The sequence below is a fragment of the Vanessa cardui genome, chromosome 15 (assembly GCF_905220365.1).
Source record: "Vanessa cardui chromosome 15, ilVanCard2.1, whole genome shotgun sequence".
Lineage (NCBI taxonomy): Eukaryota > Metazoa > Arthropoda > Insecta > Lepidoptera > Nymphalidae > Vanessa > Vanessa cardui.
The window spans coordinates 7991874-8018111 of NC_061137.1; the positions used below are offsets into that span (position 1 = coordinate 7991874).

Consider the following 26238-nt stretch of genomic DNA (forward strand, 5'->3'; position numbering starts at 1 on the left):
TCGTACATAAAAATATCAACACAAAAATATTTTTAAAACAAAATGTTATTCTTCTATTTTTAAATTTTAATTGACATGATATTGTTTTTAAGCAATAATTTAATTTAATAGTACTCGTATATCGTGTTTATTGACAACTTATAACAAGCGGAAAGCTAATACAGGTTCTCGTGCAATGTTTTCCCAAGATACATAGCTGGTATGGAGTACACGACATGGCTATGTTAGTGTAACCCGTTTGACCTCGCTTTATTTCGTATTTTAATTCATTAGTAACTTTAGAGCTGCAGAAGCAACTCCTGAAACTGATTGTAATCTCCATACGTGAATCTGTTAACAAATAATATTAGTCTCAAATTATGCGTTTAGCTAAATCGCTAATTTATAAAATATTAAAAAATCAATTTGAAGAAAAAAATATATCGTGTTTTGGAATATTCGTGATAATTCGATATGATATTAATGATTCGCGTAATAATTTTAATGTAATTTATATTTTAAGATATTGTCGGCGGCGATCCCAGGAGATTAGGACGGCTAATCATTAGATTGCATGTTTCTCGAATTATTTTCTCACCCAATGTTACTAACGGTTGGTTTATAAAAAAATCATATAAGAAACAGTTGATATGTGAGAACATTAAAAAGATCATGCGCAAATGATAAAAAGTTTTCTCAATTTATTTAATCTAATTTTAAAGACGTATCATAATATAAATTGCAAATGAGGAAATGCCTGTCAGGAGTATCGATATCAATGTATTAAGAACATGTGAATGAGCAAATTTGGCAACAGTTTGGCCTTCATTTAAGTGTAAAAAGTCAATTAGAAAAAATGCACCCGACCGTCCACTCACAATGGCTTGACGGTCGTCGGTCGCGTTCCATTCCACACACAATGTACAAATTATAAACAGTTCACTTGCCTCAATACGCGGACTCGCATCGCTTCCTGTGGCACCCATTGTCACTTTTCAATACAACAACTTTTATTGAAATGATACTAGATCGTGGCTTCGCACCAGAATAGACGGCAGCCATTTTATTTGTGGGTTCGTGCGACATTGTCGTACCCAATTTCAATTACAACGATTTCCGTTCCGTATCAAAAGAACGGTACGGATGTCCACGAAAATGTTTGCGAACGCTTTCGTTACAATATGTTTTGTTATACAATAGCGATTTACAATCGATTTATGGCGACAAATTCATGCCAACCCTCAATAATTGGTATTAACGTTTGGTTACCTTATTCAACTATTCTATTATAATTGTAGGAAGTCATCCTTTATACCTGAAACCAAAAAAAAACAAATTAGTATTGCAAATAGCAACATAATCAATTATTATAAGTTTAATGATAAGTGAGTAAGACCTTTTTTGTGACATAATTCATAGTAAAATATAATTGTAGACACGGCTTTAATATTGGGGCAGATGTTTAATTTTTTTTAATAGTGATTTTATAAAGCCGAAAACGTTTAATTGCCGTAATATGTTTTTACAGGAAGTATTTAGAGTTTAAAGAATACAATATTATAAGATACTTCATAAATGAGATCTTATATAAATTATCGTTTATTTATTGACGAAACCTAGAACATAAAGGCATAAGTGCCTAAATAAGAAATTAATCCGTAAGCGAAATGCAATCTTTCGAGTAACGACTGCGTTATATGCAAATTTTATTATCCCTGCCATGTAAGTATGGCTTCTTTATAATTATTTTATCTAACAGGATCTCAAGTAATTTATCATTTTTGTATCTAACAAGGTAAATTTGATGTACGTCGATACAACAATACGACAATAGGATAGAACCGTGCGTTGGCGTCCTCGGATATTCTAAGCATATATCGACAAATAATTAACATGCATGCAATGTTAGTACTTGGGTAGTCGTTATGAGCTATAACTCGGTGTAGTCGTTCGATCATTATACATATGTAATAACTATTACTGTTCATTCACAGCGATGATCGGAGGAGGTCACTGAACTCTCTCTACCGTTATCTATGGTCGGGGACTGTTTTTGCACCAGTTGTAATTAGAAAAAGTAAATATGTTGTATTAAAAGCAAAGCGTAACGTAATAAATTGTAAGACGATGATATAACTTAATTAATATTTGCTTGTGTGCGAAGAATGGTCTTCCATAGTGACTCGGTTGTAATTACACTCGATTTTTTTGCATGAACTCACTTTTATTAATAATTAATTGACTCTTTACGAGTCGGAAAAAAAGTAGGTAATAACTTTGTCTTGTTAATATTTTTTACAGCGACATGACTTAATTTCATATCTTATAATTATAAAAAACCAATTATCTTTTTTGAGATTGTTTTATAATGATGTTAACAGTCTATTTTTATATTACCAATATACTATCTCAACCATATTTTAATTACGTAGGATATTTCATATAAAAAGTAACCAATTTTTGCTAATTATTCAAGCATTTAACTTATTAATTGGTATACATTAAGTATTTAATTAATTACATGTTATCTTTTTTATATATCAATTATATTTTAACTAATTAAAACTTCAATTACAATTCTATGAATGTAGTATACTTCGTCGAATTTTGTTATCGTTTAAAATTTCTATTACAAATTGTAACTCATGCCTGTAATTAAAATTACTATAATCTATCTTTCATAAATATTTATATATTTATAGTTATTGATATTTTTGGTAGTAGAGCTATAGAAAATTGATAAATAAATATAAAATGACCAAATCGTCTATAAAGATTATTGCTAGTAATCCAAACTTCACTCTCTTTCTCTTCGCTACGGTCGAGTAAGGCTTAGGACAATGACCGACGTTGATTAGTACTCAAAGCGCAAATAAAACGTGCACTTTACTTATACCTAATGGTTGTCAAGTAATAAAAACGAAGACTATACAGTGTGCGCATGTGTTTGTACGAAAACAAGTTCCAGAGCCGTTCAATAACAAAACGTTCCGCGATGAATTTCGATAGTGTTGATTAAATTGGTAAGTCGATTCAGGGTGTGTTCAAAATTAGGAGACAAATTACAGAACATGTTCTAAACTGGTCAACTTGTACTTTGATCACCCGACACGCATAAAACGTAATGGTAGCCATCAATTTCGATAATACTCCAGCCTTTTTAATAAAGCCGCTATTTGCCCAACGTGGCGTAGTACGGAAAGATTAATAAAGTAAATCATTGTAAGCCGGTCAAATTAAACCTAAAACAAACGTACTCATACAAAGCCTGGCAATTTAAAGCCTTAATTAAAATAAAACCTTCGCATAATTTATGCAACGTTGCGTAAATGCTGCGAGGCGCAACAATAAGAATAATTCATTCCAAACTAAACGTCACATAAAGTCGTGGGCGAAGAGGACAGCTCGAAAAATAAAAAAACAAAATCTTTTTTTTTTTTTAATTTAAGGAACAGACAGTGAACAAACACAGCTGGCGGAATGCAAAACAATGTAAGGGAAGGAACCCACATGTTAAAAGCAACTACCTAAAGAGACACAACATACATTGCTTTCGTTAAGTTATTTATGAATCGCTGAATATTTTGGCGATCGCGAAATAAAACAATCTATAAATCGTATCAGATTTTCGAATTTTATAATTCGAATGTAGAATTCAGCTCAGTAAATTTAAATTGTTCATTAAAAAAAAAACATGTATCAAATACAACAATTGAAATTATTTTTTATCTGTTTTTTAAAAGTCGTCTGTTGTAGTTAAGGTCGATACATATTTATATATGTCAATGTTCTGTTGTGTACTTGGAACTTTTTGTACGTCTAACAAAATAAAGTACGGACGGACGACAGAGTCCGATTACAGCGATACCACTGCGATATCAGATAACTTATCTGGAGCTCGGAAAGGAAATGCACTGTTCAAGATGTATTATTGTTGTGACTATTGCCTACCATAAACATCGGCCACGAGTCCTTAATTAACAACAAACGGAAATGTCTTGAGGAACCATAATTATATTCCGAAAATTAATACATCAAACAAATAAACATATTATTGCAAAACTTTTATTATCGTTTTGTTTCTTCGATAATGATTTTAAAGGCGGATTCAAATACATCGCTTCTGTACAACATCAATAACTTTGTTTCGATTTGGAAACAATATCGGTTTACAAGTTTCATGGAGGCGGGGACGTATTTATAGTTTGTCCGCTTTCCTTTCCGCACCCGCTTACGCCGCCTCTGTGTTCTTGCTCTCCTATAAATATGTCCGATTAACACGATTAACGACCGAAAGAACAATATTTAAGAGTCAATTATACATAAACATGTACGGACGCCCGGCGTGGCTCGCATAAAATCGAGCTAATAGCCGTTTAGATGGCAACACTTAACAGCAGGAAGCCTTGTTGAAGGTCTGTGGTATTCACGCCGCAGGCGCCCGAGTTCGGGCCTGTTTACGACACTTCGACTGTTTCCCGTGATTGAATTAACCACATATTAAAATACACGTGATACAATATTTATAAAGACGATTTAATATTATTCATCATTCCAAATGCTGCACCGAAAATCCTTCAGTAACTCTGTATGTATATTTCCATCGCATTGTTATTTAATGCCTTCTAAGAATGCTGCTGTAGATATCAAAAGTTGCATATGAACAAGATTATATTCAATTATATTTCAAAGTAAATTCAAACAATCAAATAAAAAGGGAATAAATTCAAACGAAAGATATCAGCAGCTATTGTGTAATGCGATATTTTTACGACTTAAGAAGCCATATGAATCCGACAATGCATTGAGGTGTCGTCTTTAAAACTGCAAACAGTACGTAAAATCTGCTGCGGTGACTCACTTTCACGAATGACTGCGTCTACTTTTATATTTCATTTTACTTTACCTAATTAAATTTATTTTCACTTTGTTTTGTGATTAATTCGAAATTGCACGAAAAACTCGCTTTGAAGATCATGTATGACAGTAATATCTCGTTAATGTATATCTGGGGAAAGACATCTCCGTTTTGAGCAATAGGTTTTAGAACTTATTCCACAACACTACTCCAATACCGTTTGGTTGACATATGTGGATTCAGATCCTCATCCACCACGAGTACGAGATGAATTAAAAATTAAAAATTCGGTAGTACTTGTCCCGGGTTTAAACTTAGAATCATCGATTAAGTTTCACGACTAACCACTGGACCAACACTGCTCTTCGCACGTATCACATATATTTCTTTCGAAATAACAGAGAGATATATAGTCTGACAAATTCGATACTCAACGGAATCACTGAAAACAAGTTGTCTCGTAAATATTTAAAAAAGGCTCAAAGACGTGTCAAATCATGAAGCGGGAGTCCTCTTCAAAGAACGTATCCGAACACGTCAATTTGTTTACGAATTACGCATAAATTCGTCCCCGAAGACAAGACATCTCGTGCGGCGATCGCTGTTGCGACATTTCAATAAAATTTACGATTGTGACTTAAATGGTGTGTTCAATGGACAAAAAATGTACCGACATATCCCGCTTTATTTTAGATTCTCGACTTCGTTAAAATTTCTGTCTAAAGATAATAAACCTGTCTATGCGTCGCTTCTAAACAGCAATGAAGTGGATGAATTATTGATACGGTTAATTAAATGTTTGTTCAAAGTATATTATTGAAGTTTGATTTATATTTTATGTACAGAATAACTCGACGAGTCGCTCGACGAGAGAGTTTTTATTTTGTTACAGTAACGATGAAATGTTTCTCATGGCAATTTTTACATCTACACTTAATTTACGACATAGGTACTCAATAAACTATAACATTTAAATTGTTAATATTCTTTGTTCGAAGAAGCGTACGGGCGTCAAAAAGACAATTTAAAACGTTTTATATTCGTATATTGCGTGGGTTACGATTTGATTGCATCGTTATTTCTAAAACAAAATAAGAAGCTTACAAAAAGTGACCTTAGCGAGTGTAAAGGATTAAAATAAAGAGGTTATTTGACAAGGTGCTTTAAAGGTTAAAAACAAAAACTATATAACAAATGGTTATTATATTTAAAATGTTTTAATGTTCTTTTTATTGAAATTAATAGTAGTTATAATTAACTTTCAACTATTATAAGTTACAGCTGCGCAAGTTTATATGAAATATTCATTGTAATAACATTCGGGTTATTTCAGGTTGTAAAGAATGTTATTTCAGAATAGCTATAAATAAAACTTACTCTATTTTCTGATTACACGAAAAACGTTAACGATTTCAATTGTGTTTTATTTATATACCAACAAGTTGTATTGAAATTATTATTTATTTCGGATGATATTGTAGCTTGTTGGTGTTACTAAAATTAACGAAGAGTGGCATAGCCAAATGCACGCAACATTGATATGTGTTATTGGCCATGACAGCCCAGTCTAAGAGACGGATCGCCCGACACCCCCTATCGGTATTTTTGTCACACTACTGTTGACTGCCTACCAATTTCTCGTGTTTACTCAGATGAATCGGAATTTCAAATTTAGACCTACCTACTATTGTTATTTGAGTTTCACAACTCGCTTCGAAGTTTTCATATACTCTTGTAATTGTTATTACCAATCTAATATCAGTGTCGTAAATTTATATGGACCAATGTTGTTGTAAAATTTAAGATAATCTGATCACTGTCAATAGATATCTTACAAAAAATTACGCCATGTAAATTATAAAAAGAAATCTGTGATATTTTCACTTTGAAATGATCAAAAATATTAACATATTTAGAAAAACATTAACCTCATAAATATATGCGATCGTATTAATGTCTCCAATTCATATTTAAAACACAATTTATTAATAATACAATGTAATATTTATGACCACTTTATAATAAATTATGATACCATTTAATATGCAGAGACCATCAAATTTTTATTTCACAAAATTTACCTTTCAATTTAAAAACAACAACGTAACTAAATTTTATTCTTAACTGCGGTCTTCATTTTAAATACAACACTTAAAACTCTCAGCGTTCAACATAAAAAATTGTTATAAAGAGGCATATTTCATTATTTTTTTCCTCTAAAACAACAGGGTGCCTCATGTTTTTTGTAAGTAGAACCAACTGTGTCGCGGCCTACGCGAGCCCCTATGATCGTTCACACTTTAAGTGGCTTTACAGTAGTGATATATACCTACTCAAGCTATTATTGGAACTTCTAGGAAGGCGGAGACCTTATAAAAACTGTTACTTCTCAAGTTGTTCTTCGACGCGATCATATTTAAATTTTAAATTTCATTAATGTAGCGCAACGGCTCACCTTGTGTACCGATATATCATTACACATTTATATTCATATTTTGACTCAAATTGAAACTTTGCCTTTAAAGAAAGTATGTTGTCATAAATTAAAATAGCGATCGTTCAAGTTTTTGACATACTTTTACCTTGTATCGACACCTCTAGGAATTTTGATCACAGCGTCTTAGATCTGAGCTCACGATAACTGACGGTCCCCCATCAATTTCGTACAAAATATTTGGTGAGATCCAAAGATTTTTTTTATGGGTTTCAAAAGATTAATGTTAAGATAAAAAAGATTTGGGGCGTCTAAGACGAAGAGGAATTTAAGGAAGACAATAAATTTTAACACCTTATTTGCTTTGTGTAAAAATAAACGAACCGGTCGTAAGGACATTGTTTTTTTTACAACGTTATGAACATTGGATGATTAATTAGACAGAATATACTCTCCCCACTTATGATCATTTGCCCACCCCTTTATTTTATAAGCTCGCATGTTGCGTATACGCAACGACTTGGCCCCGCCTATCACGGACATCCTACTGTGCTTTGTTTAAAATTACGAAATTGCCGATGCGTGAAGCATCATTTTACCCAGTGAAATCTTATATTACAAAAGCTTCTTTAAAATTACGCCTAATAAACAATTTCCATATAAAGAACACCATATAATTGGTATAATTGGAATGAGAGTAATTATTTATGACTTAAGCATTTTTTGTACTATTTAACCGATAGCTATTCCAGTCGCTAGTAGTAACTTCGTCGGTGTAATTATTTGTTCGTAAAATTTTAGGTACGAAGTTAGTCAACATCCCAACGAGAGCGATTAGTTGATCGGACGTTCGAGTCTCAAAACGAAATTTACGAGCATTAAAACTATCTCCATTTCATCGCTGTGCTGGGCTTAGTCTATAGAGGGCAGCTGCTTTTAATCGAATCCCAATCAACTCATAAATGATATTAAATAGTTTACTGGAGTATTAAATATGTAATCAAAACTGCCGCCGCGTCCAAACTGTTACTCTAGTTCGTATTTTATAATAACGCGAACGATTTTTTTTTCAACTTGCCTTAATGAAACTTTATCGTAACATTTTGTGTATAGAATATCACAATAATCCAGTCCATTGTAAATAACGGTACTTTTAATCACTCTTTTAAAATAGAAAAAAAAAAACAAAAGCGATTCGTTATTTATAAATACGCAGACAAGTATAGAGTTTAATTTATTGTATAGACGTAAAAGTGTCCGGTAACATTCCTACGTATTAGTCCTCATTAAACGCTACACCCTCTTTGGGAGTTATCAAAACGTGATTTATAGATCGCATGATGTCATTGATAGAACAATGTGGACGTCCGAAAGGTTGATTTGATAAAGTCGTAGATTTTATTAGTATTAAAACGTCCCCATTAACGATAAGCCAGAACGAGGAACCATTAGATAGCGTGCATGTTTGATTGATCGTTAGCTGAGATAAAGAGGAGAGGCCCATTAATTTGTTATTTACCAACCCAACGGGGACCGTAGGTGTCGCTTGTGGAAGAAACGGTGATGTCAAAAATCGGACAGCGACACAATGGCAGTCAGGATTAAAAGCGAAGTTATGTACCAGTAGCGGGCCATCATTTATCAGGACAAGTCTTCCGCTGTCGAATACGAATGTTAATAATTTTGAATTTGTTCATTTGACTTATAAGGATGGCGATAGATAAGACGGTTGAAGCTCGAAATATGATCATTTTATTAAAATAAAAGCAATATTTTAAGTCACCTCCGCAGTCATATTAATAATTCAACAATGGTACTTTATATCCGAGTCACTTTGTTTAAATAAATATTGTAAATTTTCGTAAAGTAAGAAATAATCTTTCTCGAGAAAGTTGTTTTCCGAAAGCCTAAGAGGCTTATTTATTAAAGATTTTTTTTTTGTATTACGAACAATGAATGAAGTTAATTTCGACTTGATTTATAAAAGTAAAATATTGTTGTTGTTCGTTAACTAAAGAGATATTAAAAAGTGGTCTTAGACTACGCACGTCTTATTAATTGTAAAATATTATCGAATAAGAAGTAATTGTATACTTATAATGTGTATTGTGGGTTGTAATAAATAACATATTATTTACTTGCCAGAAGAAATAGTTATATGAAATGTCATATTATATATATATATATATATATATAACATTAATATATACCATCAAATAAAGATAAACTATCAAAAATAATATAACACTCATAACTTTTATGTTACTGGCATACATATAAAATCTTTACTACTCATGAAAACTGTATATTTTTTTTTACGGAATAGGTTGGTGGACGAGCATATGGGCCACCTGATAGTAAGTGGTCACCATCACCCATAGACAATGACGCTGTAAGAAATACTAACTATTCCTTACATCGTCAATGCGCCACCAACCTTGGGAACTAAGATGCTATGTCCCTTGTGCCTGTAGTTACACGGGCTCACTCACCCTTTAAACCGGAACACAACAATACTGCGCACTGTTGTTCAGCGGTAGAATATCTGATAAGTGGGTGGTAACTAACCTGGCGGGCACAAAGTCCTACCACCAAGAATGATTTTATAAGAATATGATAATACTGTATACTTAGTAATATTCTACTGCCGGTCAAAATTTTTTGGAGTTGAACTTATACGACTATTGTCATAGGAAAAATTACATATTGCTTTAAATTTGTACAATTATTCGAGAGCTTGAAAAATTGTCTTAGAACGTATATCTCATTATACGTAGAGACGGAAAGGTTTTGTACAAAACGAGCTTTATTGCCGGATTGCGTGACAAGAGATACTATTTTAAGTTTTGAACTAACTGTAAGTCATGTAATTTCCAGTAACGACGTGTTTTTTTATTGTCAACCACCGAATCGCTAAGTCTATCCAATAAGTTATGTTCACGTCACATTTATATTAAAATATTAAGTCGTTTACATTACTTTTATCATGATTTCATATAAACCTCATAATATATTGTTCAGTAATAAAAGAAATGATTTTGTTTCGAGTATTCTGTACTTTCGACAGTGTTTTGTTTCGTGCGGTAGTAATGGTTCGCTTTGAGTTTATCTTTCCGTTATAAACATTGACTTTGTAATAGACAAACAAAAGGCTTTTAAATAACAGCCGACGCTTCATCCAACGATACGCATCGACTTGTAACAACTTCACACCGAAGCCGATTGTAACATCAGCTTATTACCACGAGACAAATAAATTCCATCACCTACGTTATCAAGAATCTTTAGGAGAAATCCGAAACCGTAAACATGCACGTTGAGCTCACAGTGTTAACTATTCATTCTGTGTCTCTAGAGAATATATTGAACAAAAGACGGGTTCAGCATCCGACTACACTATTTCTCACTACTTCGGTGCGATGTAATCAGAGAAGACGACGTGTCGCGCTTATTTATGTATGAACGGGGCGCGGGCGAGGGTGGGCCAAGCGCGGGATACAAACAGAATAATATTGATGACACTGAGCTACGAGGGGTCATGAATCATTAATCGTACGCTCTCGTCTACGGCTCTATTACGACTACCTTGTTGGATAAGCCACCCTTCACGAGGTGAGGTCGCAAGATACGCCGCTTGCGCTTGCCTTTTTCATAAATTACGGACTCCTGTTTTATGATATGAATGCCGGCGACATTAGTGATGCCGATAGAGGTTTTCGTGGATATGCCGCGTACAAATGTAGAAACACATTATCCAATACTTGTATTATTGTATTATAAGCGTTAAAGTAATCATTATGGTTTAATAAAATAAACTGGATGTTTGGTAATTATACATCTTTAAAACGTTCTCGTCTTAAAGAACAACGTCTGAAATATCTTGAAATCCCTCTCATGTCGGCCCGTATCCGGTAAGATTACAACGGATTAAATCTTCATTATATTTTTAAAGACTTTTGAATTATTTCTGTGTATAAATACACATATATATAACTAGACTTAGTATAGTTGTTTCATTTATTTATTCGTAACAAAATGTTAACGACTCTAATATAAGAATATTTATTGTTTCTTTTTACATTTGTAAAGTTACAATTATAAAAAAAGAATAATGAAAATTTCTTAGCCATAAAAAGACGGCAATTTAAGTTAATTCAGTAAGCAACAGACATGGCTACTTCCAAATGAACTCGAACGTAACAAAAACGAAAACAAATCGTGAACAAAAACGCGGGTCATTTCGTTTTGGAGTCTCTCGTTTATTTTTTCTAAGCGAGGACGTGCATCCGAAACCTTGAAGCGTTTTATTTTTTACCTTTAAAAAAAAGTTTAGTCAACATTTAGTGATAAAATAATATTCCAGTCGTAGTAGGTAGGAATGGAACCGAAGGAGAATATTTGAACGGTCTCAAGTTTGTAATCAAGGTTCATAATGCGTTGTTAGTTTTTATGATACTCCATAACTTTTAACGCTTGACAAAAAATAAGGTAATTATGAGGATATAAGCAATGGTTTGTCACTAACACACGATCACAAAAAATAATTAAAAATAGTAAAGAATTATAATCGTAATAAGTTGTTATTATTATTATTGTAAATGTAACTGATTCTTGATGCTATAGAATCAGTAACTCAGTAACAGTATTAAGCAGTCGAAACTTTAGTGGGACAAAGATTCTGATCTGTAACATACGCGCTTAGAAAAAGTTAGACAGTTAACTTATGACTTAGATATTGATGTTACTTTTATATCTATTTTGTTTGTTCTGACAATATATTTCCAATCTTACAAAGATTGTGGTAATATTGTTTCGTTTTGGGTCTTTTACAACAAAGCATTTAGAACTTACAGTTTTTTTGTATCGATTAATAATAATAATACCAATTTTGGTAGATTCATTTACAATGATTGTACTAACATAAGAAGTAAAGAATAAACCATCTAGCTGCCGACTCCACGTTCAAAACATCGTTCCCAGAGCAAGGTTTGTATAAACAATCAAAAAACATTTTATCTATGCCTCTTAATATATTTAAACTATAAATTAAAAAAAAATAATAAGTTCAGGCGATAAGGCTATTTACACACACAATAGATAAGACATATTTAATCTGTAAAAAAAGAGTAACTACTGAGTTCGTTGCCGGCACTTTTTTTGAGGATGTACGTTTTTGAACCGATGGTAGCCTAACATTCGATTCAATCCAAAATAATGTGAATTCATAAGAGCTTATAAGAGCCAATTTGAGTAAAGTATATTTTGCTCGAGTTTTCGATCAGTAAGATTTTTTTTATTCGACTTTCTCTTTATTATACCGCAGTTATTAGTTTTGCGAAAGTTTGCTTAAATGGAATTGGATGGATATTTGGTGGATGATATTCTTTTCAAGAGCTATATTTTTATTATTTATTTTCAGGAAAATTTGCTTTCATCAATATGTAATAAGCGTGTAATAAATACGTATACGCAGTATATTCTTAAAACATTTTTATCAACAATTATATGATTTTTTTTATTAATTTGGTATATTTAACCTTCCTCGGTTCTTCAAATACAATGTACACTTGAGGCCTTCGGGTCATATTGACCCGATGTCAAAAATATGGAGTAATTGTTTTGAATTAAATACAGAATCTCATTATTTTTAAAACATATTTATTAAATACGAATAAAAACAGATTAAACGACTATATTATACGTATATTAATCATTATCTTAGCAACACGAAAGGCTCAAAATTTCAGAATGTTTGGACATATTATGTATTTCTTACATTTTTTACATATTTTTGAAGGTTTTAAATCTTTTGAAGACGGACATACACTGCACCTTTTCCTTTTATTAGAACTCTGAGTAGTTGAAGTATTAGTTGTCTCGGTAACATTTGACTGTATTCGTACTTCGTAGTACTAATTCCCGTGAAGCATTTGTCCGAAGAAGATTTTGCCTACGCTCGATGTGGTCATTTACCATTCCCATGTCTAATTTCTCTAGAAACTGTTTCTAGCCTGGATGGGTGTCACAGTATAATAAATAAGCATAGAAACATGAAATATCAATCATTTTATGAAATATAACCATTGGCCATCTTCTAGTCATTCGTTTACAACTATAGGCCGAAACTATTTTATCTAGAAAGTCAACAGCACCTTATGTTGTCCATGATCATTTTTGGTTTCTTCTGCTCTGAATCATGAATTTCTATACTATTGTGATTTGTGCTCAACAGAATTACATTTTGATTTCTTTTAGGAATGTACGATACGAGAACCATTTTTGAATTGAGTGCAAAAGTAGATGAAAACACAGGTTTAGGATAATTGTCCATTTCACTAATTATTTCATCTTCAGAATTTGTATCTTAGTTTAGGATTTGCGAAATCATAGAATTAGTCAAATTGTGAGCCATTTCCAACACTAGCGGAATACGTCCGATCCAAACAACAAATGAATCAAATAAAAATAATCGTCTCACGAAACTAATGTAATGTAACCGCATGCAAATGTAAACAAATATTTTTTCTCAAATTACTTTCAACAATAACACAATCAGTGATGATTGAGGTTTAACTAATATTTATAAATTGTAATTATATCCTTAGATTGCAACAAAGCATTATTGTTAACGAACACGGGCTTTTCTGACCCGAGGGTTTTTTTCATACTCGGGTATTATTGACCCGAGGAACCTAAGATGGAAAAATCTTATTCTTGCTAAGATAAGAGACTTTTCTATAATTTTACAGCACTGATATAGAGTGAATACATAATTAATAATTGTCCTGAAGTCTTAATAAATTATATTAATAATTACAACTTTTATTGCCAGTTAAACATCAGATTCGGGTCAATATGACCCGAAGAACCTAGGAAGGTTAATGACATAATGAAAATAAATTAAAACACTAAACATATTCCACGTGATTTATAAGTGTCATATCTTTAAATGAGTAGGTATATGAATATGTACAAATATTCATTTGCCCTATTTGGTAACTAAGACACCACAAAAGAATAACTAAGAAACTAAAAAAAGAAATTCAAATGTAACTTGAATACCATTAACTTTAAACCAACTTAAAATGTACAAAGCGTTATATATTTTACATGACAAGTCACTAACTAAACTTAAAAGTTAAATCCATATCTATAACTTAAACCTCAGAAGGCACCTCTTAAAATTCATCACGTGTACACAAACTCCGCGTACTCATCCACGGAGGCACGCTTTTAAGAAAATATAAGATAAAAAATCGGTCAAGCGTGATTTGAAGTTAAGAAGTATTAATATAAAACCTTCTTATGTAATTTACTTTCAAACTAAGTTTAAGAACTAATCATATCATATAACTTGATATGGATATGATGTAGTTTTACCTTGCAGTCTGCTGTTTGTACATAAGTTGTATAAATACATTTACTATTTATTCATACGCGTATATTATTTAAGAAAAAGCAAATCAAATTATATATATAGAAAACATATTTTTTTATTCAATATGATGTATAAAGTAAAATATGGTCTAAGTTCATTAAAAATACATAAAAATTTTACATACGGAACCCAAAAAAAGAAGAAATGTAAAAACACAAACCGATATATTTAAAAAGGACACTGTTACAATGGCACACAATAAAAAAAAATTGTTCTGTCGACAGTACCACAATGACACAATACGGCTCTACATTTTTTACTCTTGATCTTTTTGTAGTGAAGCCTAAATAACTATTTAAAGCCGGTTTTAGTTTCTGGTACAATATACGATGAATATTATTTAAAATACAAGATAGAACTTTTATTTATAAACATAACTTAAATACAAATATTTATACAAATAACCAATAGGATGTTGATGTAGATCATTATTTTTGACCAGCTCTTACCACATTATTGATTCCTCCAAAGATATTTTTTGAAGTGGTCAGTGGTTGATAAGAAATATTAACCATCCCTTAATGCGCCACCAAACCAAGATGTCCTTAATGCCTATATTTATACTGGCTCATTCACCCTTCAATCCCGAACACAACAATTCTAATTATTGCTCCTACCGATGACTGATACCTACTGACGGTACAAAGACCTATCACAAAGTTATTACCTAAATACATACCACCTTCTATGGTACAGGCTAGATTAAACACCAATTATATTCCCTACGAGATCATGTTGGTAGGAATGATATTTAACTATTTTAATAACAAAAACCAGTTGTCACCAGCGACCTAGTACTTTGTTTTAGCTCAAGCTAGCTTTATAGAAACAGCATCAAATTTGATTTAATAATTTGGCCGTCAAATGGTAACAAAAAAGCAGATGGTTCTACTTTCGCATAATATATGCTGAAGTGTTCTTCACCAGAAACCTTTTCCAACTTATTTTCATGCCAAGTTATTAATAGCATCATTCTCTTATCTATGTAGGTACGTTAAGATTTATTTGTATAGATAAGTAATGTTACCAAACTCTTCTTAAGTTATACTAATTACACTAATTACATTAAACGAGTACTAATAAAATAAATGAAACTAATGACGAATATAAGAAATATAATCGAATATATTAATATTAAATAGGCTAAACATTTTATCTACGATAGATTAATATGTCGTACAAGAGATAGTAGTAATAATCAATACTCAGTAATAAGGATATTGATTTAATTGCCTTCTAATTATGTCTGGTAATCCATAATTAAATTATTATTTTTTATTGACGTCATAGGTTTTTAGTAAATTAAAAAAGACCTTTCGAAATTCGAAATTTAAGTAACATTTCCACAATTCTATTGTGCTATCATTACTCTTAAACATCGTCAGGTATTTTGTGCTTCCTGACGCACACTCACAATGTGAATAGAGGTACTATCCTTCCGCCCTTGGAAACATCACGAACGTCCCTTCAAAATAGAATAAAAAAAACCTAATGCCGCGCTCATTGTGTTTAATCTTAGAAGCAGGTAGATGCTAACAAAAAAACGGTCCACTAAAAGTGAGGCGTTACGCAAAAAAATAAACGGAACGTGTTCATAGTGAGTACTAAGGATTATGACCAGATGTCGATGTTTGAAATGTGTTCGTAATGTGTGTGATATGGGTCCCATTGTCCGATATATTACGAAATACGTTTAATAGATCACATATCGATAACAGCATAAGAAATAAAGAAAAAAAATACCAACACTTTTGTTGAAGAACAATTACATTTTTCGAATGAATTTAATTATTCCGAAACGTTCTTTTGAAAAATATTTGGAATAGTCGAAGGCAATAAACATCCTCTTTCAGTATAAATATTTGAAATTGTTAAATTGACTCAAATTACGTACTTAACTGAAACAATGGGTTAATTTAGTCGGTATTTTCTTAAGAATGTTATGATAACAATCTACGTCCAATGATTCATTATTATGTACATAAGTTAAAAACAAAAATATCTTGTTACACACAAAGATCATTGTTACTTGTAATGTATTGAAACAAAAACCGTTTGTTAAAAATTGAAATTAAATATCTTATATTCGAAAAATAAAATATAACTTTAAAGAGTAATAATGATATAATTCGGTTATTTATTATTTTTTATTATTTAAAAGAAAAAGGTTTTTTCTTTTCTTTGTTATTGACAAATATAAACAAGGAGTTTTAATAAACAAGATATTAAGTTTTTAATATAAGCATTATTTTATCTAGACTGATAAAAAAAAGTTACGACTGAGCAGCGACATAAAAACTCAAATTGTCTTGCTTGACTCCCATCGTAAAATTTAAAAAGTTAATTAAAACTCAATCAAGAGTCTTATTAAGCCCGTAGAATAATACATTAATCTCTGCGATGGAAGCTGAAAGATATATTTTTTAAACACCATAAAAATATATTTACATAAACATATTTAGTATTTATTGAATATTAGGATTTTATTTTATATTCGAGTGTTGAATTTAATTGGATCTTGGATCCATTAACGGCACCAATTAATATAAAAAAAAATAAAAATATTTTATCTTGAATATTTTTTTGCAATATAACCGCATTTCCGATCGATAAATTTCTAGGCTTCCAGACATGATACATTTTATCAGGTGGCACTAAAGATATAATAAAGAAGTCCCATTAAAGGACCACGTGGGCGATGTCGCAGGCGGCCGCTAGTCATATAAAAGGATAGTCGATACAAATTACATTTATGGAGGCACAGTTCCAATACAGATAACCGAGCAACCTGTTCGGAACGATTCAAATAAATAGCATAACCCGTTTAGATAAATCCTATCTGTAAATATTGGTAGATATAAATTGTACCGGCTTATCATTTACAGTGCGCCGATAAACATTTCTTACTTACATAATTGCGTTTCCTTCTGGTCTGGTGATAGTTGATGTTTTATTGGGCATTGATTTTTTCAAGATTAAAGCCTAGGCAAGTCAAAAGTGTCTAATGAATGATAATAGAATGGAGGAACAAAACCTACACTTTATTTACCGAAGTGTATTTGAACGGTACGTGAACTCAAAATTCGATTTACAAAATTTTGTGAAATCTTTATTGTTCTAGTAATTTGTATAAATATAAGCGTGCGAAGTCTTTTAATTTTTTTTATTTCGATAAGAAATGTAGTCTTACAAAAGTTTGTACGTTATTTGTGACAATCGATAAATTTCTATTTTATTTTATATAATAGTTATCGTTTTTATGTAATCTATGACACAAAACGATATAACAATTTTTCGGTACAAGTCAAAATGCTTACAACTCGTAGAAAGTTCTGGAGTGGTGAAAAATATCTGTAGCAAAACTGAATGTCTTTGAAGATCCAAATAAAGGTTGATCAGCCAATCGATTGGAGCTATGTTCATTGAACTACTTAAACGTTTCACACAGACACTACATTTTATATAATCATTTCGAAACATAGGGAATTTTGTATAACCCGACACGACACAATTTAAACGAAGTAATGTGTGAGATTCGTGTCATTGGATACCGTCTAAAATGCGTCGTATTATCCTACTCTTTTATTATATACTAGTGACCCTAGGCTACGCACGGGTGCCATTTATTAATTAAAAAATGGTATGATATAGATACATCTAACGTCCTATCTGGAATAATGTAGCTAGTATGTGGATCATTAGAACCAGTGAATACCGCATACATACATAAAAATACCTCTTTATAATTATAATAATATGTATAGAAGTATTCTATTATAAGCGACGTTTGCATTTAGCGTAGACACGAATATTGTACAATTTTTATAGTTATTTTTATCAAAATTAACAAGATATGAACTATTAAAACAATATTAACGATGTTTGTGGAATTATATGGTGACAAGCGAGCTTTTTATTGATGAGAAAACATAAAGTGCAATAATTGAAGTGAAAGCATGTGCATATGTAGCACAGAAATACAAATAATTCTGAAAATGATCTTGCTATAAATCTATTTTTAATGTTATTATTTAATTACGACTACTTTCAGAATATCGAGCTTAGGTAATCACTAAATAAAATCACTTAAGATCTATTACTATTTATTATATCAAATGAATGAATTGGATTTCAAATAAAATGTCGTGCATAGCGTGTTAATTTCAATTATTTTTATACAATTTAAATAAAGAACACTACGAAATATTGGTTTTTCGCGACGTTTTATTTATAAAGTATTTTTGTTGACAAACCGTCATGCCATTGGTACGTTCAAACCTTTATTGGGCTTATATAGTTCGGTTCGGTTAAATTTATTTTTCAACGGCCGTCGGAGGATTGAAGTAGACCGGTGATTGATTCGAGGACAAATGAACAATCTATAGGTTCAAAGTTTGCATCTGTGTGTGAAATTGCATTCAGATTCAGTTTACATTTTCATGCCAGTTTTATTGTAGGCAATTTAAAAAATATATTCGAGTAATCTATTATTGCACGTTTTTCTGAACTTATTAAAATTTGTGAAAATTGATTTTACAAGTGACTAATTTTGAAAACTATGGCATGTAGGTCTTATATTACGATTTTGATTAAACTTATTTCGATAGTATTAGTGTTACAACCTACCTTTTGTAAGCATGTAGCTCGACATTGTGCTACTCGTAATGGTGAAGACACTTCCTCTTCAGCTAGCACTCCAATCCAGGTTATGATCGCGGAAAACAAGGAAAAATTATATAATAACATTTTGGCACACATTCTCTTTGGTATCCCTCGTGAAAACTATTGCGATTTTTCTTCAAAGTTCCTCTCTTATCATAACCAGCACATAAAACCGAATGAAGATGTTGACATAATAAAGTTTTAAGTCAATAAAACGTAACTTTATTCAAAACGTAAGTTTGGTAGCACGTTGAACATGATAAAAGGTCCAATAAAGTTTCTGAAATCCTTTACGAATGTTATGACACCGTACTCAATCAGCGTCGTGATCAATAACAAATTAAAACTGAACGAAAAAAACAGTGTTGATTACGATAGCACACAAGAAAAATTATCTCCACAAGTTGAATCGTTCGCCTTTCAACATTTCCCGAGAGCCGACGCTACCGCGAGCGCGGTTGAAAGCGGACTAACCACCCCGCCTGAAGAAGCTCTGTTCCTCTCCCCTCTGATAGTTAATTTTTATGCCTTTCTCGCTCCCGCACGAGGGTTCCCCTCCTCTCCTTCACTCTCACTACAAAGTACACGTCCATGGCTACTACTACGTATGTCGCTCTCTCTGTTCACTCTACTAGTGCATATATTTTATTCTATCTCGTTTCATCTCGGGCGGTTTTACGTTGTTTTTCCTTGATGCAGTTTAACGGATGGGAATGTGGTGGTTATTGTTAGACAAAGACGGTGGTAGTAGAAATTTTAGGGTTGTTCAAAAGGGGTGACAAAGAATCGAGCTAATTCAGGGCTTGCGTTTTTATGGGAGTTCGGGCGGTTAAAAGTATCCCGCCTCTCTCGTTTGTTCAAGTTTATGGTTCTCGCGTCGTGAAGCCATATTAATAATATTAATGGCTGTCGTATCAACAATAACGCTATTCTGTTGTAAAAGACGTTTATGAATTTTTAATGTATACAAAATTATAAAAAGATTTATCTCCGACTTTTATTATAAATATGACTTATATCGCTGTATTTTATAAGTAATTGTCTTTGCTTAGAAGTTTTAAGTTTAAAATATTTAATGTAACAGTCTGCGAACAGTTATATGCAAAAGGCGGAGCGTTCGCAAAACCTGCAAAAGGATTAAATAAGAATACAGTGTACGTGACAGAACAAGCCTTTATACGAAAAGGCATTTTTCGTTTTCTTCAACATCTCCGGGCTGGCTGTATTCATCTCGCCGTCTTTAATCTCCCAGACTTTGTCTAGACGAGCCCGTGGACGACTGCACACAATTTTGATACCGACTATCTATCGGACCTACATCGTCGATCGTAAATTGATACTTTGAGATTTTTTGCTGAGCCTGCGGAAATACCTGCCTTTGTCTCAAAATTTCTATACAAAAACGTGTTTATAGTTTAATTTATATGTAGCTTTTTCAAATTATGTTCTCAACGTATTTTTCATTTATATACAAAAAAACTATATCTATAAAATATGTAAATATCTAAAATTTACATTATTAATTACTCTACAAAAATAAATGCGAAATATTTTTCGATTACTTATTTGATTGACTTTTTATTTATATTCATAATAAATATAGTATCGCCTAAGGCAAGAAACATAGCAAACTTGCCACAGTTTATCAAATTTGATTAACATGTCACATTGATAATTTTGTTTTAATAATAAATGTTTTACTGGATTAACCTTATTGGGTCTTCGTGCATCAATATATTATAAAGGTAAATCGAGTATTGCTAGATATGGTATCGACGATATAAAATTGTATGTAATTCGAAAAACGTTTTATGTGTGTGTTTTTAACGAACGAAATCCGTCGGTAGTTTATTGACAATTGCAGACAATTATGAAAGGTTTATTGCATCGTAAAGACGGCTGTATCCAAGGGTGAAGGTTTTATAAATCGCTACATTAAGTTTCAAGGGTCACTTGATGAAAAAAGTCGTTAAATTATATTTTTAAGCAAAATTTATCGAACGTAGCTTATGATTAAAAAAATAATAATTTTGTACCATGCGTCTCATCAAGATGGTCGCAATAACTAAAAGGAGTGACCTAATTACAATTAAAAATAAAAGTCATTTGTATTTGGAAAATGGCAGTAATGATTATCTATCATATGCAGATGACTACAGCATTAACTAGGTGTTTTAAAGCAGAAATATTTGTTGTGTCTGTTGTGGTATGTGTTTCATATGTTTTCCAAAAAGATATTATTATGTAATAATATATGTGTATCTTTTTCTGATAATAGATTTATTAAGAAAGTCAAAATTTCTTTTTTACATCCAAACTTTATTATGAACAATATTTTTTTTTTAAATTAGTATTACAATTTAAATGCTAATGAATTTATATTACTCTGTATTTGAGTTATATATTTTATCAAATATGCAAATTAAATTAAAAATCGAACTAAATCAGAGACTAAATTACCTCATTTATTTAATTTTCCGATTGATTTTTATTTCTAAATTTAAATTTTAAATGGTAAATGAATTAATATTCCATAATATGTTGAAAATGTTGTTCTGTTTAAGCTTACATATTTATTATCTTTGCACGGCTTAGAGATATTTATGGGCTACCACATTATTATTAGGGTACCGTAGTGAAATTCGAATCATTTCTTTAATATATTCTCTATCAATAGCAGATAGCAATCACGTCCATGTGTGAACACTGGTCACTAATCACTTGGGTTTGCTAAGATTTCCAATCATCTCGCTATAAATATTTCATATAATAAAATAAATAGAAGCAATATTTACAATTCAATATTTAATTAGCTCACTAACCTTCATTTAGAGTAACGTAAACAAATAAATTTATTAAAACGATCTTAGATATTCCAATCGACGCATATGTTCAACGTGTGTTCCAAGAACTAAAGTCAATTGTTAAACAATTACTAAATTAGGGATGTCTGTCAATCCTTTTTCATTCCAACTCATATGTTATCCTGTTATCCTAGTAACCTCTAATATATTTAAGTTACATTTTCATTGTCATTGGAACATATTCCACCACGCTCTTCCAATGCGGGTTGGTGGAATGCACATGTGTCAGAATTTCGATGAAATTAGACTCATGCCGGTTTCCTTACGATGTTTTTCTTCACTGCCGAGCACGAGATGAATTTAAAACACAAATTAAGCACATACATATAGTGGTGCTACTCAGGCAGGGTTTGAACCCGCAAAAATCAGTTAAGTTGCACGCGTTCTAACCACTGGGCTATCTCAGCTCATAACGCAAATGCAACAAAGTAAATGAATACATTCAAAAGGTATATTTTTATAACATTTTAGCTTATCTTAAATCATATTGTTAATAACAAATGTCATCAGACAACGCTCCTGACTAATCGTGAATTATATCGCAAACAGTAATGAATTCTGCACACCTGAGTCTGCGTTCCTTAATCTTTCATAATCCGAGTTATTGGCCGATTTGCGCAATAATTACTAAATTAAGTTATTTTAGGTTAAATATATTGTATTATTTTAAGCAAATCTGACAATTCTTTCTCTCCCAAACGTTTTATGCTGTCATGTGTTCAAAGTAACTGTAAAAATATTTCTTTTTTTTAAGCTGTCGCGAACAGATTTGTAAAAACTTCCAAATACAAAGGTTTACGATTAATAATAAGAATATTATATTCATTTTATTTAAATATTTTTCAACTTTTTTGCGACAATTTTCATAAATATAATTTATATTGCTTTTGACAGAGTGCTCTGAAAGTAATATTTTAAAAATCGAAGTGGAATGTTGTAGTTCTTCTCCATTACATACAAATTTAATAGATTTTTATCTTTTATTTATGGTAACATTATTAGTCGTCTAAAATTGATTTTAGAAATATACGATAGCCATAACATTAAATGGTAAGTGAATAGAAAACAAAGCCATTAAACAAAGTTCAAATGTAAATTTTATAAATCAATTTGTTTTAACAATTCATTTATTTATCTTTTGTGGATACCATTACAGATCCACAAAACATGTATCTCAACTATTTGTGTCTAAAAATCAATCACCTTAAGCACATTATGAGATTTTTTTTATCTTATAACATTTAAAATCAAAGTAAAAATCCCAGTATATCATTAGCAAAGTCTCCTTTGCCGGTTGAGAAGTAAGTCCGAGCTTTATTTTTGCACACTTATATGTATTGACTGAGATTTTATTTAACATACAGCTTACATTGTAAGTTTCCTTCATCGTTCATTGAGAAAAATCGTGAACTTTATTTGTAACCGTTACGTTACAGGTAATCCTAATCTGTGATAAAATTTAATTTTCATGTCATGTCTCTTTTTAAACAAATTAAGATATTTTTATTTATATTTCATTACAACAATTAAAAAATCATTTCTAGCTTAATTTCTTATATTTCTAACGAACAACAGTCTCAATAAAAATGGTACGACAAAGTGTTATTCTGAAATCATATTCAAATTTTACGATGCCACCCCGCTAAAGCTTCTTAGTACCACGTAACCGTATTACGTATTTTATTATGTCAATACATGTACCGTATCAAACATTGTAACAAGAACAAAAAGTAATTAAACTTACATAAAAAGTAGGAAAGTTGTAGTTAAAATTTCTTCTCAGTTGCTTTTACATGTTGCTAACACCACTAGTTGCCCATAAAGTCTCGTGTGCTAGTGCTCGGACCGCCTCTTACAACTACTAATTAACTTCCTCGTTCTTCTAAACAACCCCTCTCAGCCACTTCCTTTCAACCTTAGATACAAATTGAAGTACATGTTTTTTTTATTCTTGCCAACTTTAGTGTATCTGTAGAATGATTATCAAATAGAATTTTCGTTATTGGTTTATGTAACTAAATCACTATTTACTTTATTCACATTTGGAAAAGGTCAAACGTGTTTTATGTTGAGGTTTGTCTACATAATATTGCTTTTCTTTTTTTCATGGTATAGGAGGACGAGCATATGGGCCACCTGATGGTAAGTGGTCACCATTACCCATAGACAATGACGCTGTAAGAAATATTAACTATTCCTTACATCGTCAATATGCCACCAACCTTCCGAATTGAGATGTCCCTTGTGCCTGTAGTTACACTGGCTCACTCACCCTACAAACCGGAACACAACAATACTGAGTACTGTTATTTGGCGGTAGGGTAACTGATGAGTGGGTGGTACCTACTCAGACGGGCTTGCACAAAGCCCTACCACCAAGTATACTATATAGCTAATACATTATAAAATATGTTAAAAATTCATGTGATTTTCTGAAATTTCTAGAACCTACTGGAATCTTGGTTATGTACTGTTTTGTTGTGTATTTCAAAGTGAAAGGTGTTAAACATGTTTTGTGAAAATTATCTTGCTGTAAGAACTAATTTAAAATAAATATGATTATCAATCAAAATGTGTCCAAAATCAGTCTATGTTATCATTATTAACTCGTAAATAAGCCGTCGTTTATAAGATAGGTTATTGACCTTTGCATATAGTACAACAATTTAATGAAAACATCGTTTCTTCTTTGTTATAGCTATAAACTGTTTTGTGAACTAATCTTTAAGCTCTGCGCTAGTTGTTCATCTCCCCTCTTACTGCTAATTAGCTCTTGTCCTTTGTAACAAATTGCCTTTCTCAAATCCAATTGTTTTACATTTTTTATTACAGCTTATTTAAGAGATAAGTAGCCATTACGCTGAAAGAAGTTACAAAGCCTGTCAAAGAAACAAAGACAAATTTATAACTAATTATATAATTAACATTGTTTCCTAATGAAATTTCTGTATATACAAATATTTATTTAAAATAAAATTCATAATGTATTTCTGGTATTTCTGTTTATTTGAGCTTTTTTAATTATAGTTTGGTATATTCGGTATTTTGGAATTCAATATTCGATAATAATCATAATATTACGTTAAATTATGATAAGAGAATTTTATAGATCTAATGTCAGTAATCAGATATTGTCTGGGTGTGATAATGTCAGTAAACTCTGCATTATTATTTTATTTTCGACGCAATGTTTTTAAGTGTATGGAACTTCTGATATGAATATTATTAAAACGTAATGGCAGCTGCGTTGTCACTACCAATATGAATAAATACAAGCACAGATGACCCAGTAACTGAAACAAATGTATTTTAGTAAAAAAATGGTCTTTCAATACGTGATACTAGTTAATATTTAAGTGTTTGACCTAAGACCATATCTAAGTAATAATAAGAAAACTATTCTACGCCTCAGAGAAATATCATTTGATATCTTGATTAAGTATTCATAACGATGTTACGTATATTATATAAATTACGCTAGATAGTTAAACAAATTATGAACACAATAACATGTACATCAAAACTTAAAACACACACATACAAAAGCTCCAAAAAAATATATAAAATATCTTTAGATAACATTAACACCGAAAGTCATCCATAAAAAAGTGCCAACTTAATAAATATTTAGCACACAAAATTGTTGATCCTTTTATGTTACGGGATATAACAAAAATGTAAGTCCAGATTAAACTTGTAAGGAGTCTCTAATACTAGTCTGATATTATTTTACTTGGTCATTGACCTGAGGACGATGTCAGCAACGTTACATATGAGACGGTACATTATTTTACCTTACTATTATAAATGTGAAAAATTTTGTTTGATATTCAGATGATTTATGATAGATATTTTAAAACTAATGAACTTATTTAAATTAAAAATGGACATGTTTGGAGTTTGCTTTTTGGAGAAGTACGAATATAAGTAAAGTATTGGATTTATTTATTAAATAAAAACAAATAACGGCTACATTTACTTGGTGGTAGGGCTTTGTGCAAGG

General features: G+C 31.3%; 1 protein-coding gene across 1 annotated transcript in view; it reads right to left on the bottom strand.

Annotated features, from left to right (window-relative positions):
- The window catches only part of LOC124535668, a 39323-nt gene extending 19467 nt beyond the window's left edge, over nucleotides 1-19856 (bottom strand). Inside the window, exon 1 of the mRNA XM_047111957.1 lies at nucleotides 19336-19856. Coding sequence (XP_046967913.1) covers nucleotides 19336-19467 — 132 coding nt within the window. The 5' untranslated portion in view covers nucleotides 19468-19856. The remainder of the gene's footprint in view (nucleotides 1-19335) is intronic.
- Nucleotides 19857-26238: the final 6382 nt, after the last annotated feature.